General features: G+C 61.7%; 2 protein-coding genes across 4 annotated transcripts in view; one reads left to right on the top strand and one right to left on the bottom strand.

Moving 5' to 3' along the window:
* The window catches only part of BOP1 (BOP1 ribosomal biogenesis factor), a 47,811-nt gene extending 38,649 nt beyond the window's left edge, over positions 1-9,162 (top strand). The window contains exons 4-16 of the mRNA XM_054398626.1: positions 18-172; positions 787-904; positions 991-1,092; positions 1,439-1,651; positions 2,509-2,670; positions 3,209-3,289; positions 4,067-4,136; positions 5,127-5,259; positions 5,755-5,935; positions 6,980-7,268; positions 7,606-7,690; positions 8,657-8,764; positions 8,919-9,162. Of these exons, the coding sequence (XP_054254601.1) occupies positions 18-172; positions 787-904; positions 991-1,092; positions 1,439-1,651; positions 2,509-2,670; positions 3,209-3,289; positions 4,067-4,136; positions 5,127-5,259; positions 5,755-5,935; positions 6,980-7,268; positions 7,606-7,690; positions 8,657-8,764; positions 8,919-9,072 (1,851 nt within the window). The 3' untranslated portion in view covers positions 9,073-9,162. The remainder of the gene's footprint in view (positions 1-17; positions 173-786; positions 905-990; positions 1,093-1,438; positions 1,652-2,508; positions 2,671-3,208; positions 3,290-4,066; positions 4,137-5,126; positions 5,260-5,754; positions 5,936-6,979; positions 7,269-7,605; positions 7,691-8,656; positions 8,765-8,918) is intronic.
* A 2,123-nt stretch (positions 9,163-11,285) lies between these two features.
* MROH1 (maestro heat like repeat family member 1) overlaps positions 11,286-25,850 on the bottom strand; it is a 51,177-nt gene continuing 36,612 nt past the window's right edge. For all 3 annotated transcript variants that reach the window (XM_054398615.1, XM_054398617.1, XM_054398616.1), the window contains 9 exons: positions 21,605-21,742; positions 20,282-20,396; positions 18,130-18,276; positions 17,277-17,465; positions 16,221-16,373; positions 16,006-16,140; positions 15,199-15,301; positions 14,291-14,356; positions 11,286-11,431 (listed from right to left, as the gene is read on the bottom strand). In XM_054398615.1, coding sequence (XP_054254590.1) covers positions 11,346-11,431; positions 14,291-14,356; positions 15,199-15,301; positions 16,006-16,140; positions 16,221-16,373; positions 17,277-17,465; positions 18,130-18,276; positions 20,282-20,396; positions 21,605-21,742 — 1,132 coding nt within the window. In that variant the 3' untranslated portion in view covers positions 11,286-11,345. The remainder of the gene's footprint in view (positions 11,432-14,290; positions 14,357-15,198; positions 15,302-16,005; positions 16,141-16,220; positions 16,374-17,276; positions 17,466-18,129; positions 18,277-20,281; positions 20,397-21,604; positions 21,743-25,850) is intronic.

Genomic DNA, 25,850 nt, shown 5'->3' with positions numbered 1-25,850 from the left:
TCTCCTGTCCCCTCCAGGACATTCGCAACACAGTGGGCAACATCCCCATGGAATGGTACCAGGACTTCCCTCACATTGGCTACAACCTGGATGGGAAGAAGATCTACAAACCCATCAGGACCAAGGACGAGCTGGACATGTTCCTGGAGAAGATGGAGAACCCTGACTACTGGTGAGCACGTTGGAGAAGACCACGCCAGTGTGTGGCGTGACGTGAAGGGGGCTGTGTGTCAGGGCTCGATGCACCGCAGCCGGGGGGCCTGGAGAGAGGTTGGAGAGCTGAAGGTGTGGTGCTGTGCCCCCTGTGCCCCCTGTGCCTCCTGTGCCCCCTGTGCCTCCTGTGCCTCCTGTGCCTCCTGTGCCCCCTGTGCCCCCTGTGCCCCCTGTGCCCCCTGTCCCCCCTGTGCCCCCTGTGCCCCCTGTGCCTCCTGTGCCTCCTGTGCCCCCTGTCCCCCCTGTGCCCCCTGTGCCCCCTGTCCCCCCTGTGTCCCCTGTCCCCGCTGTGTCCCCTGTCCCCCCTGTGTCCCCTGTGCCCCCTGTCCCCCCTGTGTCCCCTGTGCCCCCTGTGCCTCCTGTGCCCCCTGTGTCCCCTGTGCCCCCTGTGTCCCCAGCTGTCCCCTGTGCCCCCAGCTGTCCCCTGTGCCCCCTGTGTCCCCTGTGCCCCCTGTCCCCCCTATGCCCCCTGTGCCCCCTGTGCCCCCTGTGCCCCCTGTGCCCCCCGGGCCGTGGGCTGGGGGGTGGTGTGGGGGCCCTGGCAGGGCTGGACAGCGGTTGGGCTGCCCGCAGGAGAACGGTGCAGGACAAGCTGACCGGCGCCGACGTCAGGCTGACGGACGAGCAGGTGGAGCTGGTCCAGCGCCTCCAGAGCGGGCACTTCGGAGATGTCCACTTCAACCCCTACGAGGTGGGCTCAGGGCAGGGGCTCTGCCTGTGCCCCGGGGCGGGCCTGGGCGCAGCAGGTGCCACACGGGCGGCTCGGTGTCTCCTCAGCCTGCCGTCGACTTCTTCACCCACGAGGTGATGATCCACCCGGTGACCAACCGGCCTGCCGACAAGAGGAGCTTCATCCCCTCCCTGCTCGAGAAGGAGAAGGTGAGCAGGCCTGTGGGCACCTGGGCATGGCCACCACGGGCAGGCCCATGCCAGGCTCTCCTGTCCTGCTGCAGCAGCCCATGGCCACCTGTAGGTCCATGCCAGGCTCTCCTGTCCTGCTGCAGCAGCTCATGGCCACCTGTAGGTCCATGCCAGGCTCTCCTGTCCTGCTGCAGCAGCTCATGGCCACCTGTAGGTCCATGCCAGGTTCTCCTGTGCAGCCCCATCAGACCCCAAGGCAGCAGAGCTGTGCTCAGCAGCTTCCATGTCCATCCTCACTCCCCACATCTCCTTCTCTCCAAACTGGTCCTGCAGCTCTTGGGGTTGACCTCTCCTTGCCCCACAGGTCTCCAAGCTGGTCCATGCCATCAAGATGGGCTGGATCAAGCCCCGGAAGCCCAAGGACGACTCACCAACCTACTATGACCTGTGGGCCCATGAGGATCCCAACTCCATCCTGGGCCGCCACAAGATGCATGTCCCAGCACCCAAGATGAAGCTGCCAGGCCATGAGGAGTCCTACAACCCCCCCCCAGAGTACCTGCTCAGCGAGGAGGAGGTGACCTGCAGAGGAGACCTCTGGCAGCACAGGGAGCTTGGTGGTGTTGGGACCCATGGGGAGCTCTGCTCAGCTGGGGAGGGAATTCTAGGAACCATGTTGAGATGAGATGGGACCTTGTAGTGTGACCAGGTGGCCAAGAAGGACACCACAGCCTGGCCTGGAGCAGCCCCAGGGATGGTGCCCCTGGACTGGGGGCACTGGGGAGGTCACCCCTGGAGTGCTGGGCTCAGCTTTGGGCCCCTGACTTCAAGAAGGACCTGGAGGGGCTGGAGGTGTCCAGAGAAGGGCAAGGGAGCTGGGGAAGGGTCTGGAGAACTTGTGAGGAGCAGCTGAGGGAGCTGGGGGTGTGGAGCCTGCAGCAAAGGAGGCTGAGGGGAGACCTTGTGGCTGTCTGCAAGTGCCTGAGAGGAGGCTGGAGCCAGGTGGAGAGGCCAAGAGGAAGCAGCCTCAAGTAGCCCCAGGGCAGGCTGAGGTTGGCCATGAGGAACAATTTCATGTTCCTGAGGCTTGTGCAGGCCTGGCCCAGGCTGCCCAGGGCAGTGGTGGAGTCCCCATCCCTGGAGGGGTTTCCAGGCTGTGGAGCTGTGGTGCTGAGGGCCATGGGTTGGTGGTGCCCTGGCAGTGCTGGGTCAGTGGCTGGACTCCAGGAGACCTCTCCCACCCCACCCCATCCCATGGCTCCAGTGAAGATGAAATCAAAGCTGCTCCAGCCCCTCAGGTGCTGGGCAGACGCTTGGTGTCTCACTGTCATCAACCTCTGCAGACTGGTTGTGGCTGGGCTCTGCAGGGCTGTGGCAGCAGGTGCTGGAGGCCCCAGCAGCCCTGGTGACCCCGGTGTCCCCTGCCCCCCGCAGCAGCTGGCCTGGGAGCAGCAGGAGGCGGCGGAGCGGCAGCTGAGCTTCGTGCCGCAGCGGTTCGGGAGCCTGCGGCAGGTCCCGGCCTACCCTCGCTTCATCCAGGAGCGCTTCGAGCGCTGCCTCGACCTCTACCTCTGCCCCCGACAGAGGAAGATGAGGGTGAGGCCTTCTCCTCCCACCACACACCCACCCCAGCTGGCCTGGGGACCTCCCAACCCCTTCCTCTTGTTCCTGCCCCACCAGTTCCAGCTCCTGCGCAGCTTCTGAGCTTGGATGGGGCCACAGCTTCCAGAAGCTCTGCCCTGGGGGTGTCCTCCAGCTAGGAGCTCCAAGCCTGGACTTGTTGGCTTCTTCCAGAAGCTCTGCCCTGGGGGTGTCCTCCAGCTAGGAGCTCCAAGCCTTTACTTGTTGGCCACATTCTGATTTGGGGCTGAGGGACACTGGTGCCACAGTGGTAGAACCTGGTTGTATTTCAACACCTCTTTCTTGAAAGTCAACATGGACCTGAAGTCCAGCTTGCTGCAGAGCTTCTGAGCTTGGATGAGGCCACCACAGCTTCCAGAAGCTCTGTCCCATGGGTTTCATCCAGCTAGGAGCTCCAAGCTTGGACGTCTTGGCCACATCCTGCCCTGGGTCTGTGGGACACTGGTGGCAGGGTGGTGGAACCTGGTTGTGTCTCAACATCTCCTTCTCACAGGTCAATGTGGACCCTGAGGACCTGATCCCCAAGCTGCCAAAGCCACGAGATCTCCAGCCCTTCCCCACCACCCAGGCACTGGTGAGTGGAGTGTGTGGAGCTGGTGGGTCTGGTGAGCATGTTGGTGGCACTGGGACGTGTCCAAGATGCTCCTGGTGAGACCAGATCTGGGCCTCCTTGGAGAAGATCTGCCCTGGAGGGGCTGCAGGTCTGGTCATGTCTGGTCACCCTACTGGAGAGAGATTCCAAGAAGGACCTTGAGGGGCTGGAGGTGTCCAGAGAAGGGCAAGGGAGCTGGGGAAGGGTCTGGAGAATTGTGAGGAGCAGCTGAGGGAGCTGGGGGTGTGGAACCTGCAGCAAAGGAGGCTGAGGGGAGACCTTGTGGCTGTCTGCAAGTGCCTGAGAGGAGGCTGGAGCCAGGTGGGGCTGAGATCTCTTGTGCCAAGTGTTGGGCCAAGAGGAAGCAGCCTCAAGTTGCCCCAGGGGAGGTTGAGGTTGGCCATGAGGAACAATTTCTGCCCCTTGAGGCTTGTGCAGGCCTGGCCCAGGCTGCAGTGGTGGAGTCCCTATCCCTGGAGGGGTTTCCAAGCCATGGAGGGCTGAGGGCCATGGGTTGGTGGTGCCCTGCAGAGCTGGGTCAGAGGTTGGACTCCAGGAGCTCAAAGGTCTCTCCCAACCCAGCCCAGCCCATCCAGGACTCCATACAGGAGCTGGTGGCTCTCAGGTCTCTCTGTTCCTCCACCCAATGACCCCAGGTCTCCTCTTTCTCTTTGCCCAGCCTGGGGGCTCAGGGAGATCCTCAGGAAGGATCTTCTGGGCTTCCTGGTGGCCTCACCCACCTCTTGTCCCCCTTCCCAGATCTACCGAGGCCACTCCAGCCTGGTCCGGTGCCTCAGCATCTCTCCCAGTGGCCAGTGGCTGGTATCAGGTGAGGAGCCAGTGCCCAGGGCCCTTCCAAACTGGGACAGCCCAGAAGATGCACTGGGAGCTGCTGGGACTGGGGAGCTGCTGGGGCTTGGGAGCTGCTGGGATTGGGGAGCTGTTGGGATTTGGGAATTCCTGGAATCCAGGAAGCTGCTAGGATCCATGGAACTGCTGGGATTTGGAGATTTACTGGGATTTGGGATCTGTTTGGATTCAGGGATCTGCCAGGAGGCTAGGCAGAGGCTGACTCTCAGGAGCAGCTGGGAATTCCAGGGATGCAGATTTGCTTTTTTTAGCCTTTCCCAGCTGCCAGCACCCAGCTTGCTTGACTGTGGAATTCCTGGCTGCTGGAATTCCTGGCTGTGGGCTGGGAATGTGGCTGAGCTCAGGGCCTAAAAATAACAGATTGGGAAAAGGGGAGGTGGGGGAGGAGGAAAACAGCACCCAGGGGCCCCACCCACAGCTACCTGCTGCCCCTAGCCCAGCTCCAGCACAGCCCAGCTCTAGCAAAGCCCAGCACAGGCCAGTGCAGCCCAACCCAGCACATCCCAGTCCAGCACAGCAAAGCCCAGCACAGGCCAGTGCAGCCCAACCCAGCACATCCCAGTCCAGCACAGCAAAGCCCAGCTCCAGCACAGCCCAGCACAGCCCACTGCAGCCCAATCCAGCACATCCCAGTCCAGCCCAGCCCAGCAGAGCTCAGCCTAGCACAGCCCAGCCCAGCAGAGCTCAGCCTAGCACAGCACAGCAAAGCCCAGCCCAGCCCAGCTCAGCCTAGCACAGCACAGCACAGTCCATCCCTGGAGGGCTTTCCAAGCCATGGAGATGTGGTGCTGAGGGCCATGGTTTGGTGGTGCCCGGGGTTGATGGTTGGACTCCATGAGCTTGGAGGCCTCTTGCAATGGACCTCATCCCCTGAGAAGCTGAGCTGGGCCATGCCACCCCCTGGGCAGGGCCTGTGCCTGTCCCTGTCCCACCCCACGCTGTCCCACAGGCTCTGATGATGGCACGGTGAGGTTCTGGGAGGTCTGCACAGCTCGCTGCATGAAGACCCTGCCTGTGGGTGGTGTGGTGAAGAGCATTGCCTGGAACCCCAACCCCACCATCTGCCTGGTGGCCATTGGCGTGTGAGTGTCCCAGGGTCACCTCCCGCCTCCAGACAGGAGCTCCTTGAGCTGCACCTGTTGGAGGTCCTCTCCCAGAGCCTGTCCAGGCTCCAAGGAGCACCTAAACTCGTGGGAACTTCAGCAGTGAGGGTGACCACACTGCAAAGCCACCTCTGCTCCCATCACCCTGTCTCCTGCTTCTTTTGGTGGCCCTCACTTTTCTTGTGACATCCTTCCTTCTCATGGTGGCTCTCACTCTTCTCATGGTGGCCCTCAATCCTGTTCTGGGGGTGCTCCTTTTTCATATGGTGTCCCTCACTCTTTTGGTGACCCTCATTCTACTCATGTTGGTCCTCATTCTTTTTGTGATGTCCTTCACTCTCATGGTGGCTCTCACTCTCCTCGTGGTGTCCCTCACAACATCCCACACGTCCCTGGCCCTGTGCTGGGGCCACCCCTGGGGGGTTTCTCCTCCTGGGTGGTGGCCCTGACCCATCCACACATCCCACGCTGCAGGGAGCAGTCGGTGCTGCTGGTGAACCCCTGCCTTGGGGACAAGCTGCTCTATGGAGCCACTGACCAGCTGCTGGAGTCCTACGTGGCCCCGGAGGAGGAGCGTGTCCAGCCTGTCCAGTGGGTGACAGCCAGCACCCAGGAGCACAGCAGAGGGGTCCGCCTGCTCATCCAGCACAGCAAGGTGGGCATGCAGAGCCCCTGGGGACAGCCTTGGGTAGTGGGTGACTCCTTGGGGTGATGGTGGACTCCATGGGGTGATGGTTGACCCCTTGAGATGGTGGTTGACTCCATGGGGTGATGGTTGACCCCTTAAGGTGGTGGTTGACCCCTTGAGGTGGTGGTTGACTCCATGGGGTGATGGTTGACCCCTTGAGGTGATGGTTGACCCCTTGAGGTGGTGGTTGACTCCATGGGGTGATGGTTGACCCCTTGAGGTGATGGTTGACTCCATGGGGTGATGCTGACTCTCTGAGGTGGATGACTTGAAGGGGTGATGGTTGACTCCTTAGGGTGGTGGTTGATTCCCTAGAGTGGTTGGTGACTTCTTGGGGTGATGGTTGACTCTTTGGGGTGGTGAATGACTCTTTAAGGTGGTGGTTGACTCCATGGGGTGGTGGATGACCCTTTGAGGTGGTGATTGAGCCCTTGAAGTGGTGGTTGAGATCTTGGGGTAGTTGGTGACTCCTTGGGGTGATGGTTGACTCCATGGGGTGGTGATTGCCCCCTTAGGTTGGTTGACTCCATGGGGTTATGGTTGATGGCTTGGGGTCATTGGTGACTCCATGGGGTGGTGAATGACTCTATGGGGTGGTGATGGTCTCCATGGGGTGGTGATGGACTCTATGGGGTGGTGATGGCCTCCATGGGGTGGTGATGGCCTCCAGGGGGAGGTGATGGCCTCCAGGGGGAGGTGATGGTCTCCATGGGGTGGTGATGGCCTCCAGGGGGTGGTGGTGTCCTCCATGGGGTGGTGATGGACTCTGTGAGGTGGTGATGGACTCTGTGAGGTGGTGATGGTCTCCATGGGGGGGTGATGGACTCCAGGGGGGGGTGATGGACTCCAGGGGGAGGTGATGGACTCCAGGGGGAGGTGATGGACTCCAGGGGGAGGTGATGGACTCCGTGGGGTGATGGTTGACTCCGTGGGGTGCAATTGCCCCCTGGGTAAGACGTGTGCCAGGGGCAGTGCTGCCTCTGACCGTGGGCTGTGCCCCGGCGGTGCCAGGCGGTGAAGCAGGTGACGTGGCACGGCAAGGGGGACTACCTGGCCAGCGTGGTGTCGGACAACAGCAGCATGCAGGTGCTGATCCACCAGAGCAGCAAGCGCTGGAGCCAGAGCCCCTTCCGCAGGAGCAAGGGGCTGGTGCAGGCCGTCCTCTTCCACCCCACCAGGCCATACTTCTTCGTGGCCACCCAGCGCTACGTCCGCGTCTACAACCTCCTCAAGCAGGAGCTCACCAAGAAGCTCATGACCAACTGCAAGTGGGTGTCCAGCATGGCCATCCACCCTGGAGGTAAGTGCTGGGCTTGTGGGCACCTCAAGGAGAACCTCAGGTTCTTCATAAGCTGAGGTGGAGCACCCTGGGCAGCTCCGGAGGGGCAGGAGTGGACAGTGAGGTAGGTGAAGGATGGAGCTCAGAGGGTTGTGATCCACGGGGCAGGGTCTAGTTGGAGGCCTGGAGCTCAGGGGTCAGTTCTGGACTCAGTCTTGGCCAACATCATCAGTGAGCTGGATGAAGGGAAGTTGTGAGCCCTCAAGCACTCCATCTGGACTGGATGATCTTCCAACCCCACCTTGCCAGGCTTCTGTTGTCTCTGGTGACCCCAGTAACTCCCAACTCCTTCTCCCAGGTGACAACATCATCTGTGGCAGCTATGACAGCAAGCTGGCCTGGTTCGACCTGGACCTCTCCACCAGACCCTACCAGCTGCTGCGGTGAGGCCTGGGGCTGGGACTACCCTTTGAAGAACTCCATGAACCAGCTCCAGCAAGGACCCCAGGGCCTCCTTCCAGGGCTGTTCCCTCTTCTGGGAGCTGGAACTGGGATGGAGCCTTGTGGGACTGTCCCAAGAGCAGCCAACTCCGCCCAGAGTATTGGTGTCTCCTGGTTACCACTTGCTGGGGTGGGCAGTGGTGACCTCCTGGAGCTCAGCTTCTGTGGTGGTTGGTGCTGGGCTGATTTGAGCTGCTAACAGCATGTCCCAGTTTGTCCCAGTTACACAGGGCATGGTGGGTCACAGTGGAGACTGGGGTCATGGCCAGACCCAAGCCAAGGGTTGGGATAGGGACAGAACATCCAGAAGGTGCCCATTGTACAGAGGAGCCAGCGTGTGTCCAGGTGGCCAAGAAGGCCACCAGCAGCCTGGCCTGGAGCAGCCCCAGGGTGGGCAACAAGAGCAGGGCAGGGATGGTCCTCTTGGACTGGAGAGGCCACCCCTGGAGTGCTGGGCTCAGCTTTGGGCCCCTGACTCCAAGAAGGACTGGGGAAGGGTCTGGAGAACTTGTGAGGAGCAGCTGAGGGACCTGGGGGTGTGGAACCTGCAGCAGAGGAGGCTGAGGGGAGACCTTGTGGCTGTCTGCAAGTGCCTGAGAGGAGGCTGGAGCCAGGTGGGGCTGAGATCTCTTGTGCCAAGTGTTGGGCCAAGAGGAATTGGCCTCAAGTTGCCCCAGGGGAGGTTGAGGTTGGCCATGGGGAATGATTTCTGTCCCTTGAGGCTTGTGCAGGCCTGGCCCAGGCCGTGGTGGAGTCCCCATCCCTGGCAGGGTTCCCAAGCCGTGGAGCTGTGGTGCTGAGGGCCATGGGCTAGCAGCAGCCTTAGCAGGGTGGGGTCATGGTTGGGCTGGATGCTCCTAAAGGTCTTTTCCAAGCCAAGCCACCCTGCACCCCCCTGGTCTCTGCAGGCACCACAAGAGGGCGCTGCGCAGCGTCGCCTTCCACCGCCGGTACCCTCTCTTCGCCTCGGGCTCTGACGACGGCTCCGTCATCGTCTGCCACGGAATGGTCTACAAGTAGGTAGCCACCAGGGAGCTGCCAGGGCTGCGGCTCCAGTTCAAGCTGCAGAGCCCTGGAGCTGTTCTGGGGACGCAGCTCTCCGGGGGGTGGCCCTGGGGGAGGTGGACTGGAGGGAGGGAGCCCCGTGCTGACCTTTCTCCTCCTCCACAGTGACCTGCTGCAGAACCCCCTGCTGGTGCCTGTCAAGGTGCTGAAGGGCCACGTCATAACCTTGGACCTGGGCGTCCTCGATGTCCTCTTCCACCCCACCCAGCCCTGGATCTTCTCCTCTGGTGCCGACGGCACCGTCCGGCTCTACACGTAGCTGCTGCCCGCTGCCACCCCCAACCTGACCCCTTGGGCAAGAGGCCACCAAACCCTGCTGAGAACTCTGCTCCTGCTCCTTCAAGCAGACTTTGGGGCCTTGCTCATTAAATGTCTTTGGGTACAGCCCTGGGCCCTGGTGTCCTCCATGGCTGGCTGGGATTCATGGAGCTCCTGGCATGGCTGCAGCTCCCTGGGGCCTCCTTGGCTCCAGGCTCCACACCCCCAGGTCCCTCAGCTGCTCCTCACAAGTTCTCCAGACCCTTCTGGGTTAGGCATCACCATCCCTCCTCTGGGGTAGCCCAGGTGGACATAGGGAGGGTGGTGGGATGGAGGGGTGGCAGAACACGGGATGGAGGTGACCTCATCCCTCCCCAGGGTCTCTTCTTGTGCCCTGCTGGCCAACTCCAGCCCTGGGCCAGGACAACCACAGGATCCATCCAGGAAAGGGCCCAGCAGCCACCAAGGTCCCCTCCTGCCCCACCAAGCCCCACCAGTGGCCTCTCTCCACCCTCCTCAGGACCTGTGCTGCTTCTTGTTCACTCTGAACCCTACTGCCGGCTCTGCACGCTGGCAGCAGAGCAGGGCCAGGTCCCCTACGGGCCCAGTGCCACCCCACAGCTCCTCTGGGTGGCATCTGGGTGGGGAGGAAGCCCCCAGAGAGACACCAACCCCCCCACACCACATTACCCCCAGCACAGGAAGGGTTCTGGGAGCAGCAGGAACTGAGCCAAGAAGAGGTTGGAGGTGACCAGAGCAGGGCCAGAAGCCAGGGAGTAGGAGCTGGAGGGAACTTGGGCACCACCAGTGCCCCTCAGGTGGGGCAGAGCCACCGTGGGGGTACTCCAGGAGTGGCAGCAGGGCCAAGGTTGAGCTTCCTCAAGGTGGGGGGGGGTGGGGAAGACCCAGAACCTTCTTCCCAAGGGCTCCTGGGGTCCAGCCACCCCCTGGTGCCCCCCAGCTGAGCTGACAGAGCCCTAGGGGTGTCCCCAATTCCCCCCCCAGGCAGCAGGCACCAGGGGGGCTTTATTTAAAAATACTTTTATGTACAGGAGTGGCACCAGGGGGGCATAGCTGGGGGGCACATGACAGAGCCCTGGAGGGAACACACCCTTGGGAGTGTGGCAGAGCTCTGGGGGGTTGTGACAGGACCTGGGGGAGGGGAAGTACAGGACTCTGGGAAGGGGGACAGAGCTCTGGGGTGGGGTTGGCAGGACCCCAGGGAGGAGTGACAAGATCCTGGGTGGGGGTAACAAGGCCCCAGCAGGGAAGTGACAAAGCCCAGGGTGGGACAGGACCTCAGAGTGGGGGGACAGGACCCTTGGGAGTGTGACAGAGATCTGGGGGATGATAGGACCCCAGGGTGGGGGTAACAGGACTCGGGGGGATACCCACAAGCCCCCAGGAAGGAGATGACAAAGCCCTGGGGGATGTGACAGGTCTCTGGGGAGGGTGACAAGAGACCTGGGGGTAGACAGCAAGACACCCAGGAAGGAGGTGACAAAGCCCTGGGGTGGGGAGGGTGACATACCTCTGGAGTGTGACAGAACACTTGGGGGTTGAGGGGGATGGGGTGACAGAACTCTGAGAAGGGTGACAGGACCCCAGGGAGGGAGTGACAGCACTGGAGGGGAGAAATAGGACCCCAGGAGAGAGGTGACAAAGCCCTGAGGGGGATATGAGACTCTGGGGAGGGTGACAGCTTTGTGGTGGGGTTGGGGAAAGGAGTGACAAGATGCTGGGGAGGGTGGGAACAGGACCCCAGGGTGGGGGTGACAGGACCCTGGTTGGGCAGGGGGGGACAGAGCCCTGGGGGGTACCAGGACCCCACATTCAGCATCAGGCAGCAGCAGCAGGGTGGGACAAGGGGCTGGGAGCATCTCAGGGCAGAGGCAGGGGGGGAGGTCTCAGACTCCATGGCTGCAGCCCCCCCCAACTCCAGATGCTGCCACCAAGGTCCAGCCTCCCTTGCCCAGGACCCAGAAGTCAAGCAGCAGCTGCAGCGTTGGGGTCATGTGGCCACCACCGTGTCCTCCTCTGGCCACCAGTGTCCCAGCCTGGCCCAGCTGGTGCTGGTGGGACTGGGGAGGGTGCTGGGGGTGGTGAGGAAGGTGCTGGAGCTGCTGGGGGCAGGAGGGGGCAGAAGAACCAGCCCCCAGGTGGGCAGTCGATGGTGGAAGACGTGGTGGCAGTGCCCATGATGAGAAGCCAACCCAACTATTGCTGTGGTGGGACTGGAGTGCACCTGGGATGTCCTGGAGGTGTCCCCAAGGCTCAGAGGACCCTGACGAGGCGCCCCAGGGTCTCTGCCACCTTCACACGGACGGCAGGGACAGGGTCCTTCAGCAGCAGGTTCAGAGCTGCAAGAAGACCAAGAGATGGACATCTTGGGGGGGTTGCAGGACCATGGCCACCCACCCTGCCCCACACTGGGACCGTGGCTGGGGTAAAGCCACCTCCATGGCTGAAGGAAGGAGAAGATCCCAGTGCCAGGGATGTTGAGTGCCTTCTGCAGCCCCAGCCCCTGGCCCACAGGCACCCAAAAGCCTCCTCAGGCCCCCCAGGAACCCCCAGCTCTGCAGCCAGAGGACATGGCAGCAGGATGCTGGACCCCTGCCCCTGAGTGGTGGGAGTGGGAGGTTGGTGGTGGCCTGGGTTGGAGGGACTGGAAAGACTCCCTGAGCTGGTGGCACTGGGCTTCCGGGACTGGGAGAACTGGGAGGCCTCCCTGTGGCCCAGCGCTGGAGCCGGTGAGGTTCCCTCTGCCCCATCCCTGCGCCGAGCAGGGCCCCAGCACAGGGGGGGCCTGGCAGCAGGAGCTGCTCCAGGAGCTGCTCCAGGAGCTGAGCCCCAGGGGGGGCCCCGCGCAGACGCTGCCCGGGCCAAGCCCCCCCTCCCTGCACCATTTCCTAACTCCTGGCCCTGTTCCCGGGAGGAAGAAACGGATCCAGGTGGATTTTCCCCACCAGTAACCAGATCTCCTCCTCTTTTTCCAGTAGCTTGTTTACCAGGAGCCTTCCTCCCCACCCCCAGCTCCTGCTCCCCCCAACAGCCCCTCAGCATCTCCCCCTGGTCCACCACCAGACAACCTTCCATGATTTACATCCCAATCCCAGCCCCATCCCTCCTCGGATCCAGCTCTTTGTGGGGGGGGTTTCCTCAGGTTGGGTTTCAGCCTTGGAGTGGTTGAAACCACTATGGTGGGACTGGGGTAGAACTGGGCTGGAACTGGGGTGTCCTGGGGTCCTCCCCCACACCCCCTCCTCTCCCCCTTGCCCCACCACCAGCCAACCTTCCATGATTTACATCCCAATCCCAGCCCCATCCCTCCTTGGATCCAGCTTCTGGAGGGGGGGAGGGTCTGGGTTCCTCAGGTTGGGTTTCATGCTTGGAGCCCCCCCCAAGCCCAGAAGCCCCCCAGCACTCCCAGCTGAAGGCAGGGGGGAGGCTGCCTCCAGCCAGTACTCCGCGGCGGCCGAGGCCTGGCGGCTGCGGGGCAGACAGACCCCCCCCTCCCCCTCCTTCTTTTTGGGGGAGAAGCAACGGAAAGGACAAATTTTGTCCTTTTTTAGCGTTTCTGGCAGGGGCTCTGGAAGGCTCCGCGAGTTTCCGAGCCGATGAGGTCACCACCGCGGGGAAAACGGCCCCGAAATCCAGGAAAATGACTTCAGGCTGCGCCCAGAAAGTGCCCTGGCCGGAGGTGCCCCACCCCCACCCTGCAGGGAGCCCTGCAGAGCCCCCCCCGGCCAGGGAGCCCAGGGGGGTCCTGCTCCGGAACAGCTGCTGCAGGTGGGCACGGCGGGGCCAGGGGCCAAGGAGTGGAGCCACCAGTGAAGGACTGGAGCTACTGGTGGGCCAAGGAAGGGAACCACCAGTGAAGGACTGGAGCTACTGGTGGGCCAAGGAAGGGAGCCACCAGTGAAGGACTGGAGCTACTGGTGGGCCAAGGAAGGGAGCCACCAGTGAAGGACTGGAGCTACTGGTGGGCCAAGGAGTGGAGCCACCAGTGAAGGACTGGAGCTACTGGTGGGCCAAGGAAGGGAGCCACCAGTGAAGGACTGGAGCTACTGGTGGGCCAAGGAAGGGAGCCACCAGTGAAGGACTGGAGCTACTGGTGGGCCAAGGAAGGGAGCCACCAGTGAAGGACTGGAGCTACTGGTAGGCCAAGGAAGGGAACCACCAGTGAAGGACTGGAGCTACTGGTGGGCCAAGGAAGGGAGCCACCAGTGAAGGACTGAAACCACCAGTTCAGGATTGGACACACTGGCCAAGGACTGGAGCCACCAGTGAAGGACTGGAGCCAGAGTCTAATTGGAGGCCTGGAGCTCCTGGTGCTCCCCAGGGGTCAGTCCTAGCCCCACTCTTGGCCAACATCTCCATCAACAACCTCAATGAAGGGACACCTTGGGCCCTCAACCAGTTTGCTACTGGTCCTAACTGGGAGCAGTGGGGACACCCTGCAGGCTCTGCTGCCACCCAGCCAGAGCTGGCCAGGAGGAAGAGGTGGGCAGAGGAACCTCCTGAGGTTCAGCCAGGGCAAAGAGATGGTCCTGCCCCCGGGCAGGGGGCAACAACCCCCTGCCCCAGTCCAGGGAAGGGGGGAGCTGCTGGGAAGGAACTGGGAGTGCTGGGGGGGAACAGGTTGTCCATGATGAAGACCTCCAGAGGTCCTTTCCAGCCCCACCAAGCTGGGATTTGGTGATGGGAGCCACCAGCCAAGGACCAGAGCTTGTGGTGCAGCCAGGTGGGGCCATGCTCAGCCCTGGAGCTTGGGGTCATTTGGCAGCCACCAGCAGATCCCCAGGTGGTTCCCAGGTGATCTCCACCCTCAGCCCACAATGCCCAGAAGGGCACAGCAGATGGCACCACAGCAAGCCCAAGGTGATGCTCAACCCCATCACAGCACCTTGGTCTTCTGCTGCCCACAGCTGCCAGGCTCATCCTGGCCCCAGGGGTTGACCAGGAGGTTGGGGACACTCCTGGTGTCCCCCAGCTCAGCCAGGTGCTGCTGGATCCCACCACGCTGGGAGGATTGCATGGGATGCCCTAAAGCCACTGAGCTGCTGGTCCTGGGGCTCCAGGGGAGGTTGCTCCATGACTTGTCCCTCCGGAAGCTGAGGAGCCCCAGCCTGTCCATCCCACTGGGCTGAGCTCCAGTGGGCAGCAGCAAGTCCCTGCTGCCCAGCAAAGGAAGCCAGGGGTGCCAGCAGCCAACTCACCTGAGATGAGTGGGTCCAGGTCCACCTGCTGGCAGTGGTCTTCATCCACGTGAAGCACAAGGAAGCCTGAAGAGAATCTCAGGGTCAGGTCTTGGTCTGGACAACCAAGTGCTGCTGCAAACCAGGGTCTGCCCATGGGACACCTAAACCATGGCATGGCCTGGCCACATGGCAGCTGGTCAAGCTCCTGGAGTCCCACCACTGACCCAGCACTGCAGGGCACCACCAAACCATGGCCCTCAGCACCACAGCTCCACAGCCTGGAAACCCCTCCAGGGATGGGGACTCCACCACTGCCCTGGGCAGCCTGGGCCAGGCCTGCACAAGCCTCAAGGGGCAGAAATTGTTCCTCATGGCCAACCTCAGCCTGCCCTGGGGCAACTTGAGGCTGCTTCCTCTTGGCCCAGGGACTTGCAGACAGCCACAAGGTCTCCCCTCAGCCTCCATTACTGCAGGTTCCACACCCCCCCAGCTCCCTCAGCTGCTCCTCACAAGTTCTCCAGACCCTTCTCCATCTTCTCCAGACCCTTCCCCAGCTTCCTTGTTCTTCTCTGGAAACCTCCAGCCCCTCTAGGTCCTTCTTGAAGTCAGGGGCCCAAAGCTGAGCCCAGCACACCAGGGGTGGTCTCCCCAGTGCCCCCACTCCAGGGGTACCATCCCTGCCCTGCTCCTGCTGCCCAGCCTGGGGCTGCTCCAGGCCAGGCTGCTGGTGGCCTTCTTGGCCACCTGGGCACATGCTGGTCACTCTCCAGTTGCTGTCACCAACCTCCCAGGGCCTTTCCCAGCTCCTCTACCCCCAGCCTGGTCCCTGCTGTCCCAGTAGCAGGAGCTGGGCCATTCCCAGGCCGTTCCCAGGCCATTCCCTGCCCCCCTGTGAAGCCTGAGGAGCAGGCTGGAGCAGGACTCACCGATGAACATGGGAGCTGCTGCCCGGATGTCCACCCAGCTGCTCTTGAAGTAGAAGAGGTTGGTGGAGATCAGGCGGTTCAGCATCTCTGGGTAACTCTGCATCTAGGGGACAAAGAGCCCCCAAGGAGGGCACCTTGGAGCAGAGCTGGCACCATCTCCTGGAAGCCCAAAGCTCCTGGGGAGGCTGAGCTCTAGTGCAGACCCAAAGGACCTTACGGAGGTCAAGTGCAGCCCAAGAGCACTCCTGGGCTTGCAGGATCTTGCCTTGTGAGGCCCCAGAGGAACTTGTGGAGGTCAGGGGGAGCCCAGCAGCACTTCTGAGCTTGGAGGAACCTGCTTTGTGCAGAGCCAGAAAACCCTCAGGGAGGCCAAAGTCAGTCAGGAAACACTCTTGGGTTTGAGAGGACCTGCCCCAGGTGGACACGGTGAAGGCCAAGGTCAGCCAAGGAGCACTCCTGAGGCTTGGAGGAACCTCTTTGTGAGGCCCCAGAGGACCTTATGGACCTTGGGGAGGTCAAGGTCAGTCAGGAAACACTCTTGGGTTTGACAGGACCTGCCCTAGATGGACCCAGAGGATGTTACAGTCATGGTGAAGGCCAAGGTCAGCCCAGGAACGCTCCTGGGCAGGAAGAAACCTGCCCTGGGTGAACCCAGAGGACATTACGGAGGTGAAGATCAGCCCAGGATCAGCCCTGGGCTTGCAGGAGCCTCCTTTGTGCAGAGCCAGAGGACCCTGTGGATGTGGAGCAGGCCAGGGTCAGGCCAGCCAGGCTGGCCTGCAGGCCAGGGGCTGCGCAGGCGCTCACCAGGTGCTTGCAGACGTTGTTCATGAACTCTCCGTAGTGCAGGCTCCTGTCCTCCCGCAGGTGGTTGAGGAACATCTCGCAGAGGCCCTCGCAGCCCATGCTGGGGCCGCACATGCGCAGGGCGAACTTGCATGCCTGGGCACAGGAGGAGGGGCAGGCTGCAGCGGCAGCACCCAGCCCCCGCGGGGAGGCTGGCGGGGCCTGGGGACACTCACTCTGACCACGTCGGGCCTGGGGTCCTGCAGGTGCAGCAGCAGTGTCACCAGCCCGTTGAGGATCTGCTCCAAGAAGACCTCACCGTGGCCCTCGCTGAACTTGGACAGGTTGCCGAAGAGGACGATGGAGGAGCGGCGCAGGTCAGGCTGCTCCTGGGGGAGGGACAAGCAGGGCTCAACGGGGACCACCCTGCTGGGCGGCTGCCCCCCACCCCAGCCTGCTCCTCAGGCTTGCAGAGCGTCAGAGGAGCAAGAGGAAGCCTCAGCTGCGCCTTGCCAGGCTGCCCTGGGGCCTCAGCTCTGGGCTGGTTGGAGATGACTCCTCACCACCCCCGGGCTGAGCATGGCTTCTCCTGGCAGGGGTCAATCACCCTGCCCCACCTAACACCCCCCAGACCCACAGCCCCTCCACATCTCCAGCCCAGGAACCTCCACCATCTCCATTTGCTCCTGCTGCTCTGGAGCCCACCGCCAGCCAAGCAAGGAGCTCCAGGGAGGTGTTGGAGACCAAGACAAAGGATGGAGGTCTCCAGCTCTTCAAAGGGGCAGAGCAGTGGCATGGAGCTGGGGATGGAGCTGGGCTGCAGTTGTGCTGAGAATGGAGCAGGACAGGAGGTGACACCTTAAAAGCTGGACCATGGGCCTGGCCAAGCTAAGGACAAGGCTCAAGCCCAGGGACAGGCTGTGGGCTGAGCAGAAGCTTCCAGCTTCCTTGTGGAGATGCTAGAAGGGTTTGGGGGATGGACAAAGACACCCAGAGAGAACATCTCCTCCTTCTGCCCTTGCTGGTATCCCAGGAGCACCCACATCAGCAGAGCTTCCAGCCACCCAGGAGAAGTCACAGTTCAAGGAGACACCTCAACAGGTTCCTCCACTTCCCAACTGAGAGCAGCCTGACTTCCATCCCCAGCCCCATCTGCACCCAGGGACGTGCCCTGAGTCATCTCAGCAGGTTCCTCCTGCTCCTCCCACCCGTGGCCTGTGAGGAGCAGGCTGTGGGTGGGCAGAGAAGCCATCTGGGGTCACAGCAGCTTGGCCACCCCAGCCCAGCCTTACGCTGTCGAAGAAGGGCCGGATCCTGATGGCGATGTGGAGGAGCATGGACTGGATGTCCCTCTGCTCAAGGTGATCCAGGAGCTTGGAGAGACTGGACATGGCCTCAAGGGCAACCAGGTTGTGGGGGTCATCCCTGTCATCCATGCCATTGACCATGGAGGCCAAGAGCTTGGCTCCATGTTTCCTGACCTGCAAGGAGAAGAGGTCCTTGTAGGATGAGCCTGGGAAGACTTGAGAAGATGCCCTCCCCAGGGCAGAAGATGCTCTTCTCCAGGCTGAGCAGCTCCAGGTCCCTCAAGCTTCCCTCCTCAGAGTCTTCTCAGCAGCTTCCCAGCCTCCAGTGCCTCTCTCCAGTAGTTCCCAGTCTCTGAACTGGGGGGCCCAGGGCTGACCCCAGTTGTGCAGCTGTGTCCTGAGCAGGGCAGAGCAGAGGGGCAGGAGAACCTCCCTTGTGCTGCTGGCCACACTCTGCTGAATGTCCCCAGGAGACCCTTGGCCTTCTTGGCCACCTTGCTGGCTCTTGGGGACCCTGTTTGCCCCCAGCACTCCCAGTTCCTTCCCAGCAGCTCCCTGCCTCTCCTGGACTGGGGCAGGACCCTCCCCTTGCTCTGACTGAGCCTCAGGAGGTTCCTCTGCCCACCTCTCCCTCCTGGCCAGCTCTGGCTGGGTGGCAGCAGAACCTGCAGGGTGTCACCACTGCTCCCAGTCTGGACCAGCAGTGAACTGGTTGAGGGCCCCCAGTGTCCCTTCATGGAGGTTGTTGAGAGAGATCTTCCCCAAGAGTGGGCCTAGAACTGACCCCTGGGGAGCAGCTGCTGGCTCCAGGCTCCTGCTCCCACCCAGCCCTGGTCACCTTCTCCGGTGCCCCCGAGGCGATGTTGCCGAGCCCGCGGAGCGCCAGCATCCTGACCAAGGTGCAGGTGTCCTTCTGCCTCCCTGTCATGCTGTCCATCATGGTCTCCAGCAGGATCAGGTCGTTCACCACGTTGCTGTTGAGGAGCTGAAGGAGAAGAGAGGCTCAGCATCCAGAGGACAATGGCCCATGAACCATGATGGAGCTGAGCTTTGGGCATTCCTGCTCCTTTTAATCATGGAAGAGCACTGGAAGACCTGGTTTGGCACCTCCAGCTCCCCTCAGACCTTCACTTGAGGACCCAAGGTGAGGATCCGGGCAGAACACGAGCTGAGGACCTAAGCTGAGGACCTGGGCAGCAAAGCTGAGCTGAGGATCTGAGCTGAAGGTCCTGAGGTGAGGACCCTGAGCTGAATAGCCAACCCTCATCTCCTGCCTTTGGAGCTGGTGGTGGGGACAATCTCAGCCACTTGCTTCTCCTCGCCCCCCCAGCTGCAGGCTGAGGCCAAGCTGCTATTTTCAACCCTGGAAGGCTGAGGAGAAGCCAAGCAGGCTCCAAAGCTGGAGCAGATTCTGGGATGGCCTCCAAGAGCTGGGGCTGGCGGCTCCTCCAGCCAAGGAGAACATCAAAACACTTCATCCTGGGCTGCTGAAGCAGCTGAGAAGTTAGAAGGTGGTTTGTGAGGTGGGGGGAGGACACGAGGAGCGGGGGGTTGTTGGCACCAGGAGCTCCTTTATGTAACCAAAGCTCCTGGAGCAGCCCAGGGCTGGAAGGCTGGGAGAGATGGAGTTACAGTCTGCTGGCCACCACCAGGAGATGGGGAGAGGACTTGAGTCACCTCATTCCTTCAGGGGGTACGTCAGGAGCCAGCCACGGTTTGCTGGCTCACGGCGAGGATGTGGTCAGGGCTGGAGGCCTGCAAGAGCTTCTCTGCCACCCCCTGGAGCTGAAGGTCACAGAATCTCCCAGTCCCAGCCTGGGGGGGCTGGAGCTCACCCAGGGCAGCCCCCTGCTCCAGCAGGGGCACCCACAGCAGGTGCCCAGGATCCCCATGCCCAGCTGGCTTTGGAAGCTCTCCACACAAGGAGACTCCACAACCTCTCTGGGCAGCCTGCTCCAGGCCTCAGAACCCTCCAAGCCAAGAGGTTGCTCCTGAGGGAACCTCCTGGCTTCCAGTTTGTGCCTGGTGCCCCTTGGCCTGTCCCTGGGCACCACTGGCAAGAGTCTGGCCCCAGCCTCTTGCCCCCTACCCTGCAGATGTTGAGAAGATTCCCTCTGAGTCCTCTCCTGTCCAGGCTAAGCAGCCCCAGGTCCTTCCCTCCTCAGAGTCTTCTCAGCAGCTTCCCAGCCTCCAGTGCCTCTCTCCAGTAGTTCCCAGTCTCTGAACTGGGGAGCCCAGGGCTGACCCCAGTTGTGCAGCTGTGTCCTGAGCAGGGCAGAGCAGAGGGGCAGGAGAACCTCCCTTGTGCTGCTGGCCACACTCTGCTGAATGTCCCCAGGAGACCCTTGGCCTTCTTGGCCACCTTGCTGGCTCTTGGGGACCTTGTTCCCCTCCAGCACTCCCAGTTCCTTTCCAGCAGCTCCCCCTCTGCCCTGTACTGTGGCAGGGAGTTCTTGCCCCCTCCCCAAGGTCAGGGCTCTCCTCTTGCCCTGGTTGAATCTGAGGAGGTTCCTCTGCCCACCTCTCCCTCCTGGCCAGCTCTGGCTGGGTGGCAGCAGAACCTGCAGGGTGTCACCACTGCTCCCAGTTTGGACCAGCAGTGAACTGGTTGAGGGCCCACAGTGTCCCTTCACTGAGGTTGTTGATGGAGACATTGGCCAAGAGTGGGCCTAGAACTGACCCCTGGGGAGCACCAGGAGCTCCAGGCCTCCCAACTAGACCCTACCCCCCTGACCACAACCCTCTGAGCTCCATCCTTCAGCCCATTCTCACCTCACTGTCCACTCACCCAACCCCCTGAGCTGAGCTTCCCCACGAGGACCTTCTGGGGGCCAGTGCCCAAAGCCTCCTGAAGCCCAGCAGGGGGTGGGAAGTGCAGGAGGTCAAGCAGGGCCCAGCTGAAGCTCAACCTTCATGGTGGGTGCTCTGCAAGCAGGCAGGGGAGGCCTGGTGGGGAGCTGGGGAGGAGCCAAGCTCTGTGCCAGGCTCACCTGGGCGAAGAAGGCAGTGGTGGTGACCCTCTGGCTGTCGAAGATGCTGCTCAGGCTTGGGAGGAGATTCTTCACCACCAGGGGCAGCCGGGGACCCGCGTGCCGTGCCATGGCCCTGCCAACACAGGGACACCTCTCACTCACCTGCTGCATGCCCACACTGCTGCCCTGGCACCTCAGGGAACCACTCAGCTGCATGCCCACACTGCTGCCTACTGCTGGGCTTGGCACCTCAGGGAACCACTCAGCTGCCTGTCCATGCAGGTGGCCCTGGCACCTCAGAGAACTTCTGAGCAAGCTGCTGAGAGCCTCCATCTGAGTACCACCAAGTGCTGTGAGGTGCTGGCACCATGTCCTGTGCCATGGGGCATCTGGGCTCCTCCAAGCCCCAGATGAGTTTTGAGCACCATGAGGAGCAGGAAGAGGTTCCATGGGCACCCAAATGGAGCTTGTGGAGGGCTGGGAGCTGCCCACGCTGTCCATCTGTCACACCCCCACGTCCTGCCACCCAAGGACCAGCATGGTGACATCCAGGCCAGAGAGGTTGGTGGCACCAGCCTGGCACTGGCCTCTCCTGCTGCCCACTCGCCTGAGAAGGACCAAGCCCATGTCTGGTGCTGGGCACCTGGCAGGAGGCTGCTCTGGTGGAGCGTGGCCAGGAGGTTTTGTTTTGGATGAGGCTCTGCAGCTTTGGGAGCTTCACTGGAGGACTTCTGCAGATTCTGGAAACTCCCAAACCACTCCTCAGGCAGCCAAGAGCTATTCCAGGGCTGGGTGGAGGGACAGAGAAGTCCCCAGTTGAACCAGGATCTGCTGGACCATGGACCTCACCTCATCTCATCCAACCCCCCTGCTCCAGCAGGGGCACCCACAGCAGGTGCCCAGGATCCCCATGCCCAGCTGGCTTTGGAAGCTCTCCACACAAGGAGACTCCACAACCTCTCTGGGCAGCCTGCTCCAGGTCTCAGAACCCTCCAAGCCAAGAGGTTGCTCCTGAGGGAACCTCCTGGCTTCCAGTTTGTGCCTGGTGCCCCTTGGCCTGTCCCTGGACACCACTGGGAAGAGTCTGGCCCCAGCCTCCTGCCCCCAACTCCTTAGCTCTTGCTGAGCACTGATCAGATCCCCTCTCAGGATGCTCTTCTCCAGGCTCATCAGCCCCAGGGCTCTCAGCCTTTCCTCCTCAGAGATGCTCCAGGCCCCTCAGCAGCTTCTCAACCTCCACTGGAAGAGAGGTAGGAGAACCCACAGGTGGAGAAGGCGTGGGAGAAGCCCAGGGTGGAGATGTGTCTGGAGGTGTGTGAGCAGCAGTGCCCGGTGCCCTACCCGGCGAGCAGGGCGACGCCGTCGTGGTGCCTCTCCGGAGCTGCCATCAGGTCCCAGCCGCCGGCGCTGGCCACGGCCCTGGCCACCTCCTCGCTGCCACCCCGAGCCAGCATCACCTTCAGCGTCTCCACGGCACAGCTGGGGACAGAAGGGCAGAGGTTGGGGCTGGGAGACCTGCAGGAGGCCCTGCCCAGTTGACAGGGTGGCCAACGAGAGGACCTCTCGCCTGCGGAGTGCTGGGACCGGAGGGAAGGTCCCCAGAGCTCCGGGAGGCTGCAGGGTGAGGACACCACTGGGTGACATCAGCAAGGGATGGCTGCTTGGGAGGGACCAGCACCCCCTCCCCAAGGCCTGGGGGCTGCAGGCCATATCTTCCAGAAGCTGCCTGAGAACAAAGCCTGGCCTGACTCAGTGAAGATCTCATGACACCTCTCAAACATCTCAAGGTGAGGTTATGGATAACAAATGGACCTGGACCCACCACAGGATGGAGAACAGCCCCTGTCACACCAGCTCTGAGGGCTGTGGTCCTGAAGACTCAAATCTACCCTGAACATCCACCCAGAGGAGACCTTCAACTGGATCCACAGCACAGAGAAGCAGGACCATGAACACTTGTGCCTGGTCATGCCCTTGGGTCCCACCAAGGCCAGAAAGGCTCCAGGCCAGGGGCAGAGGGGCTGGAAAGTGCCTGGCAGCAGCATCTGGAGAGTAGGCAGAGTATGTCCAGGTGGCCAAGAAGGCCACCAGCAGCCTGGCCTGGAGCACCCCCAGGGTGGGCAGCAGGAGCAGGGCAGGGATGGACCCCTTGGACTTGTGGCACTGGGGAGGCCATCCCTGGAGTGCTGGAGTCAGCTTTGGGTCCCTGACTCCAAGAAGGTCCTGGAGGGGCTGGAGGTGTCCAGAGAAGGGCAAGGGAGCTGGGGAAGGGTCTGGAGAATTTGTGAGGAGCAGCTGAGGGACCTGGGGGTGTGGAGCCTGCAGCAGGCTGAGGAGAGACCTTGTGGCTGTCTGCAAGTGCCTGAGAGGAGGTTGGAGCCAGGTGGGGCTGAGATCTCTCTTGAGATCTCCCATCCCTGGAGCTGTGGTGCTGAGGGCCATGCTTTGGTGGTGCCCTGGGTGAGTGGTTGGACTCCAGGAGTTCAAATGTCTCCTCCAAACCCAACGCATTCCATGACCTCTGCAGCTTGCTCAGCTCTCTGCCCAGCCCAGCAGCCTCCAGCTGCTCTCAGCCTCCCTGTCCCATGAAGGCCCCAGGCCAACCAGGAGTTGATTGCTAACTAAAGAGCAGCCCTGGGCAGAAGCAGCCTCCCACCAGCTGCCCACACCCAGCTGCTGCTGTTACTGGTTGGAGCCTGCTCACGTGGACCTTCAGAGCTCTTCAACCACTTGGCAGCTGGAGGCAGCCCCCAGCTGCCCCAAGGCAAGGCTGCCCCAACCCTGCTGTGATCACCCAGCACATCCCAGCCCACTGCTGGTGTTCTCCTCAGGTCCCAGACACCCCCCAGTGCCAAAGCCCAACTGGAATCACTCCAGCAATGGAGAGCCAGCTCCTGCCACATCCTGGGGACCCACAGACACTTCTGCAGAGCAAGAATCATGGACTGGTTTGGCTTGACAGGACCTTGAAGGTCACCCAGGGCAGTCCCCTTGCTCCAGCAGGGTCACCCACAGCAGGTGCCCAGGATCCCAGTGCCTTTGGAAGCTCTCCACACAAGGAGACTCCACAACCTCTCTGGGCAGCCTGCTCCAGGCCTCAGAACCCTCCAAGCCAAGAGGTTGCTCCTGAGGGAACCTCCTGGCTTCCAGTTTGTGCCTGGTGCAGTTGTGCAGCTGGGGCCTGAGCAGAGCAGAGGGGCAGGAGAACCTCCCTTGGGCCATGCTCTGCTGAATGTCCCCAGGAGACCCTTGGCCTTCTTGGCCACCTTGCTGGCTCTTGGGGACCTTGCTCAGCCCCAGCACTCCCAGTTCCTTCTCCTCCTTCACCCCCTCCCCTGGACTGACTGAGGAGTTGAGAAGCCCAGGGGGAGCTCCTGCCCCAGGGCAGCTCCTCCAGGACAGATGCCTGATGCTGATCATGCCAAAGTTCAGCTTTTTCCACCACGTTCTGTAGACACTTCCTTCCTCTCCAACCCAAGCCCAGCTCTTCCAGCCTCTCCTTCCTGCCAAGGGATCATGTTCACCTTGACCATCTCCCTTTGGCATCTCAACATCACAGAGAAGTTGGAATTGAAGATGAGGACAGGAAATGACTTTGATACTGGAGCCTGCTCCTGGGACCAGGCTGGAATTTCACATCTCAGACGCTTTTCCAGGCAGTGTGGGACCAAGAGCCATCAATTAGTGATGGCTTCAGCCATGGAGACCTTGCCTGCACCCACGTGGAGGAGCAGGAGAAGGCTCAGAGTAGCACCACATCCCCTGACCCATGACACAGCCCCACTCCCTGTGCCCCAGAACCAGGGGACATCTCTGGGGACACCTGGACAAGATGTGGCTGCTCTGTACCTCTGATCTGCCACACCAAGAGGAGGGCTGAGGAGCAAACCCAAGGCAGCAGGTGGTAGGAGAAGCAATGATTGACCTCTTGCCCTTCTTGAGGGCACAGACACCATGTGGGACCCACCAGCTGTGGTCCCAGAACATGGTCAGCACAACAATGTTGGGACCAGCCCTGGAGATGTCAGCCATGGGCTGGAACCACCAAGAAAGTGCTTCCAGGACAATCCTGGCCAGCTCCACCCAAGCAAAGCCCAGGACCAAGCTGGTCACCTTGATGTGAGGGGAGATAAAGCCTGGAGCTGAGGAAGAAATTCTGCACTGGAAGGGTGTGGAGAGCCTGGCCCAGGCTGCCCAGAGAGGTGGGAGATGTCCCAGCCCTGGAACCATCCCAGGGCAGCTTGGCTGGGGCTGTGAGCAACCTGCTGTGGTTGGAGATGTCCCTGCTGTGACTGCAGGGGTTCGACTGGGGGAGCTTTGAAGCTCCAACCTGAATTATTTTGTGATTCACTGAATGGCAGAGTGGTGAGGTGGGAAGGGACCTCTGGAGCTCACCCAGGGCAGCCCCCTGCTCCAGCAGGGTCACCCACAGCAGGTGCCCAGGATCCCCATGCCCAGCTGGCTTTGGAAGCTCTCCACACAAGGAGACTCCACAACCTCTCTGGGCAGCCTGCTCCAGGCCTCGGAACCCTCCAAGCCAAGAGGTTGCTCCTGAGGGAACCTCCTGGCTTCCAGTTTGTGCCTGGTGCCCCTTGGCCTGTCCCTGGGCACCACTGGCAAGAGTCTGGCCCCAGCCTCATGCCCCCCACCCTGCAGATGTTGAGAAGATTCCCTCTGAGTCCTCTCCTGTCCAGGCTAAGCAGCCCCAGGTCCTTCCCTCCTCAGAGTCTTCTCAGCAGCTTCCCAGCCTCCAGTGCCTCTCTCCAGTCATTCCCAGTCTCTGACCTGGCCCCACTTGAGCAGGACAGAGGGGCAGGAGGCTTTTCTGGTTTGTGTCCCCCCAGTGCCACTTGGAGCACTTCTGAAGGTGCAGCACTCACTGCTGGCTCCTTCTCCTCTGTCCCATGGAGACAACCAGCTGCTTCCAGTCTCCTGCAGCTGTCCCTATGTGGTGGCACCAGGTCAGGCCTTGATCTGCTGATTGCTCCTCCAGGACTGGCTGAAGGTGCTGAGCAGGCTGAGAACAGCCAGTTCTGGCTGCACCAGTCTAAAGCCACCAAGTGGCTGCTCCTGCAGGGGGCATCTGCATGAAGCCACCTCAGATGGCCTTTCTTCACCACTGGGATGTGACAAATGAGCTGCCAAGTGATGCCAGAGTACTCTCTGGTGGCTCTGTGGCTTCTTCCAAGGGATTTTTTTCTCCCAAGTCCAACGATGGTCTGGAAAAAAAATCCCAGTCTGGAAGCCCACAAGAGGATGAAGCTGAAAAGCAGGGCAGAGGTTCCTCTCCAGTGAGCCTTCAGCACCTCCTGCCACCACTGCTGTGGACTTTGGTTTAACCCCAACACCTCCACAAAGTGCTCTGAAGGCAGTGCAGGTAGCAGTCACCCCCCAGCACCTGTCCAGCCTGGCCTTGGACACCAGCAGGCATGGGGCATCTCCCACCTCTCTGGGCAGCCTGGGCCAGGCTCTCCACACCCTCCCAGTGCAGAATTTCTCCCTCAGCTCCAGGCTCCATCTCCCTCTTCCAGTTCAAACCCAGCACCCCTGGTCCCACCACAGCACCTCCTGATGAAGGTCCCTCCAC

The sequence above is a fragment of the Indicator indicator genome, unplaced genomic scaffold (genome assembly GCF_027791375.1).
Source record: "Indicator indicator isolate 239-I01 unplaced genomic scaffold, UM_Iind_1.1 iindUn_scaffold_69, whole genome shotgun sequence".
Lineage (NCBI taxonomy): Eukaryota > Metazoa > Chordata > Aves > Piciformes > Indicatoridae > Indicator > Indicator indicator.
The sequence above is the reverse complement of the archived record's forward strand: the minus strand, read 5'-3'. Positions and strand labels throughout refer to the sequence as shown.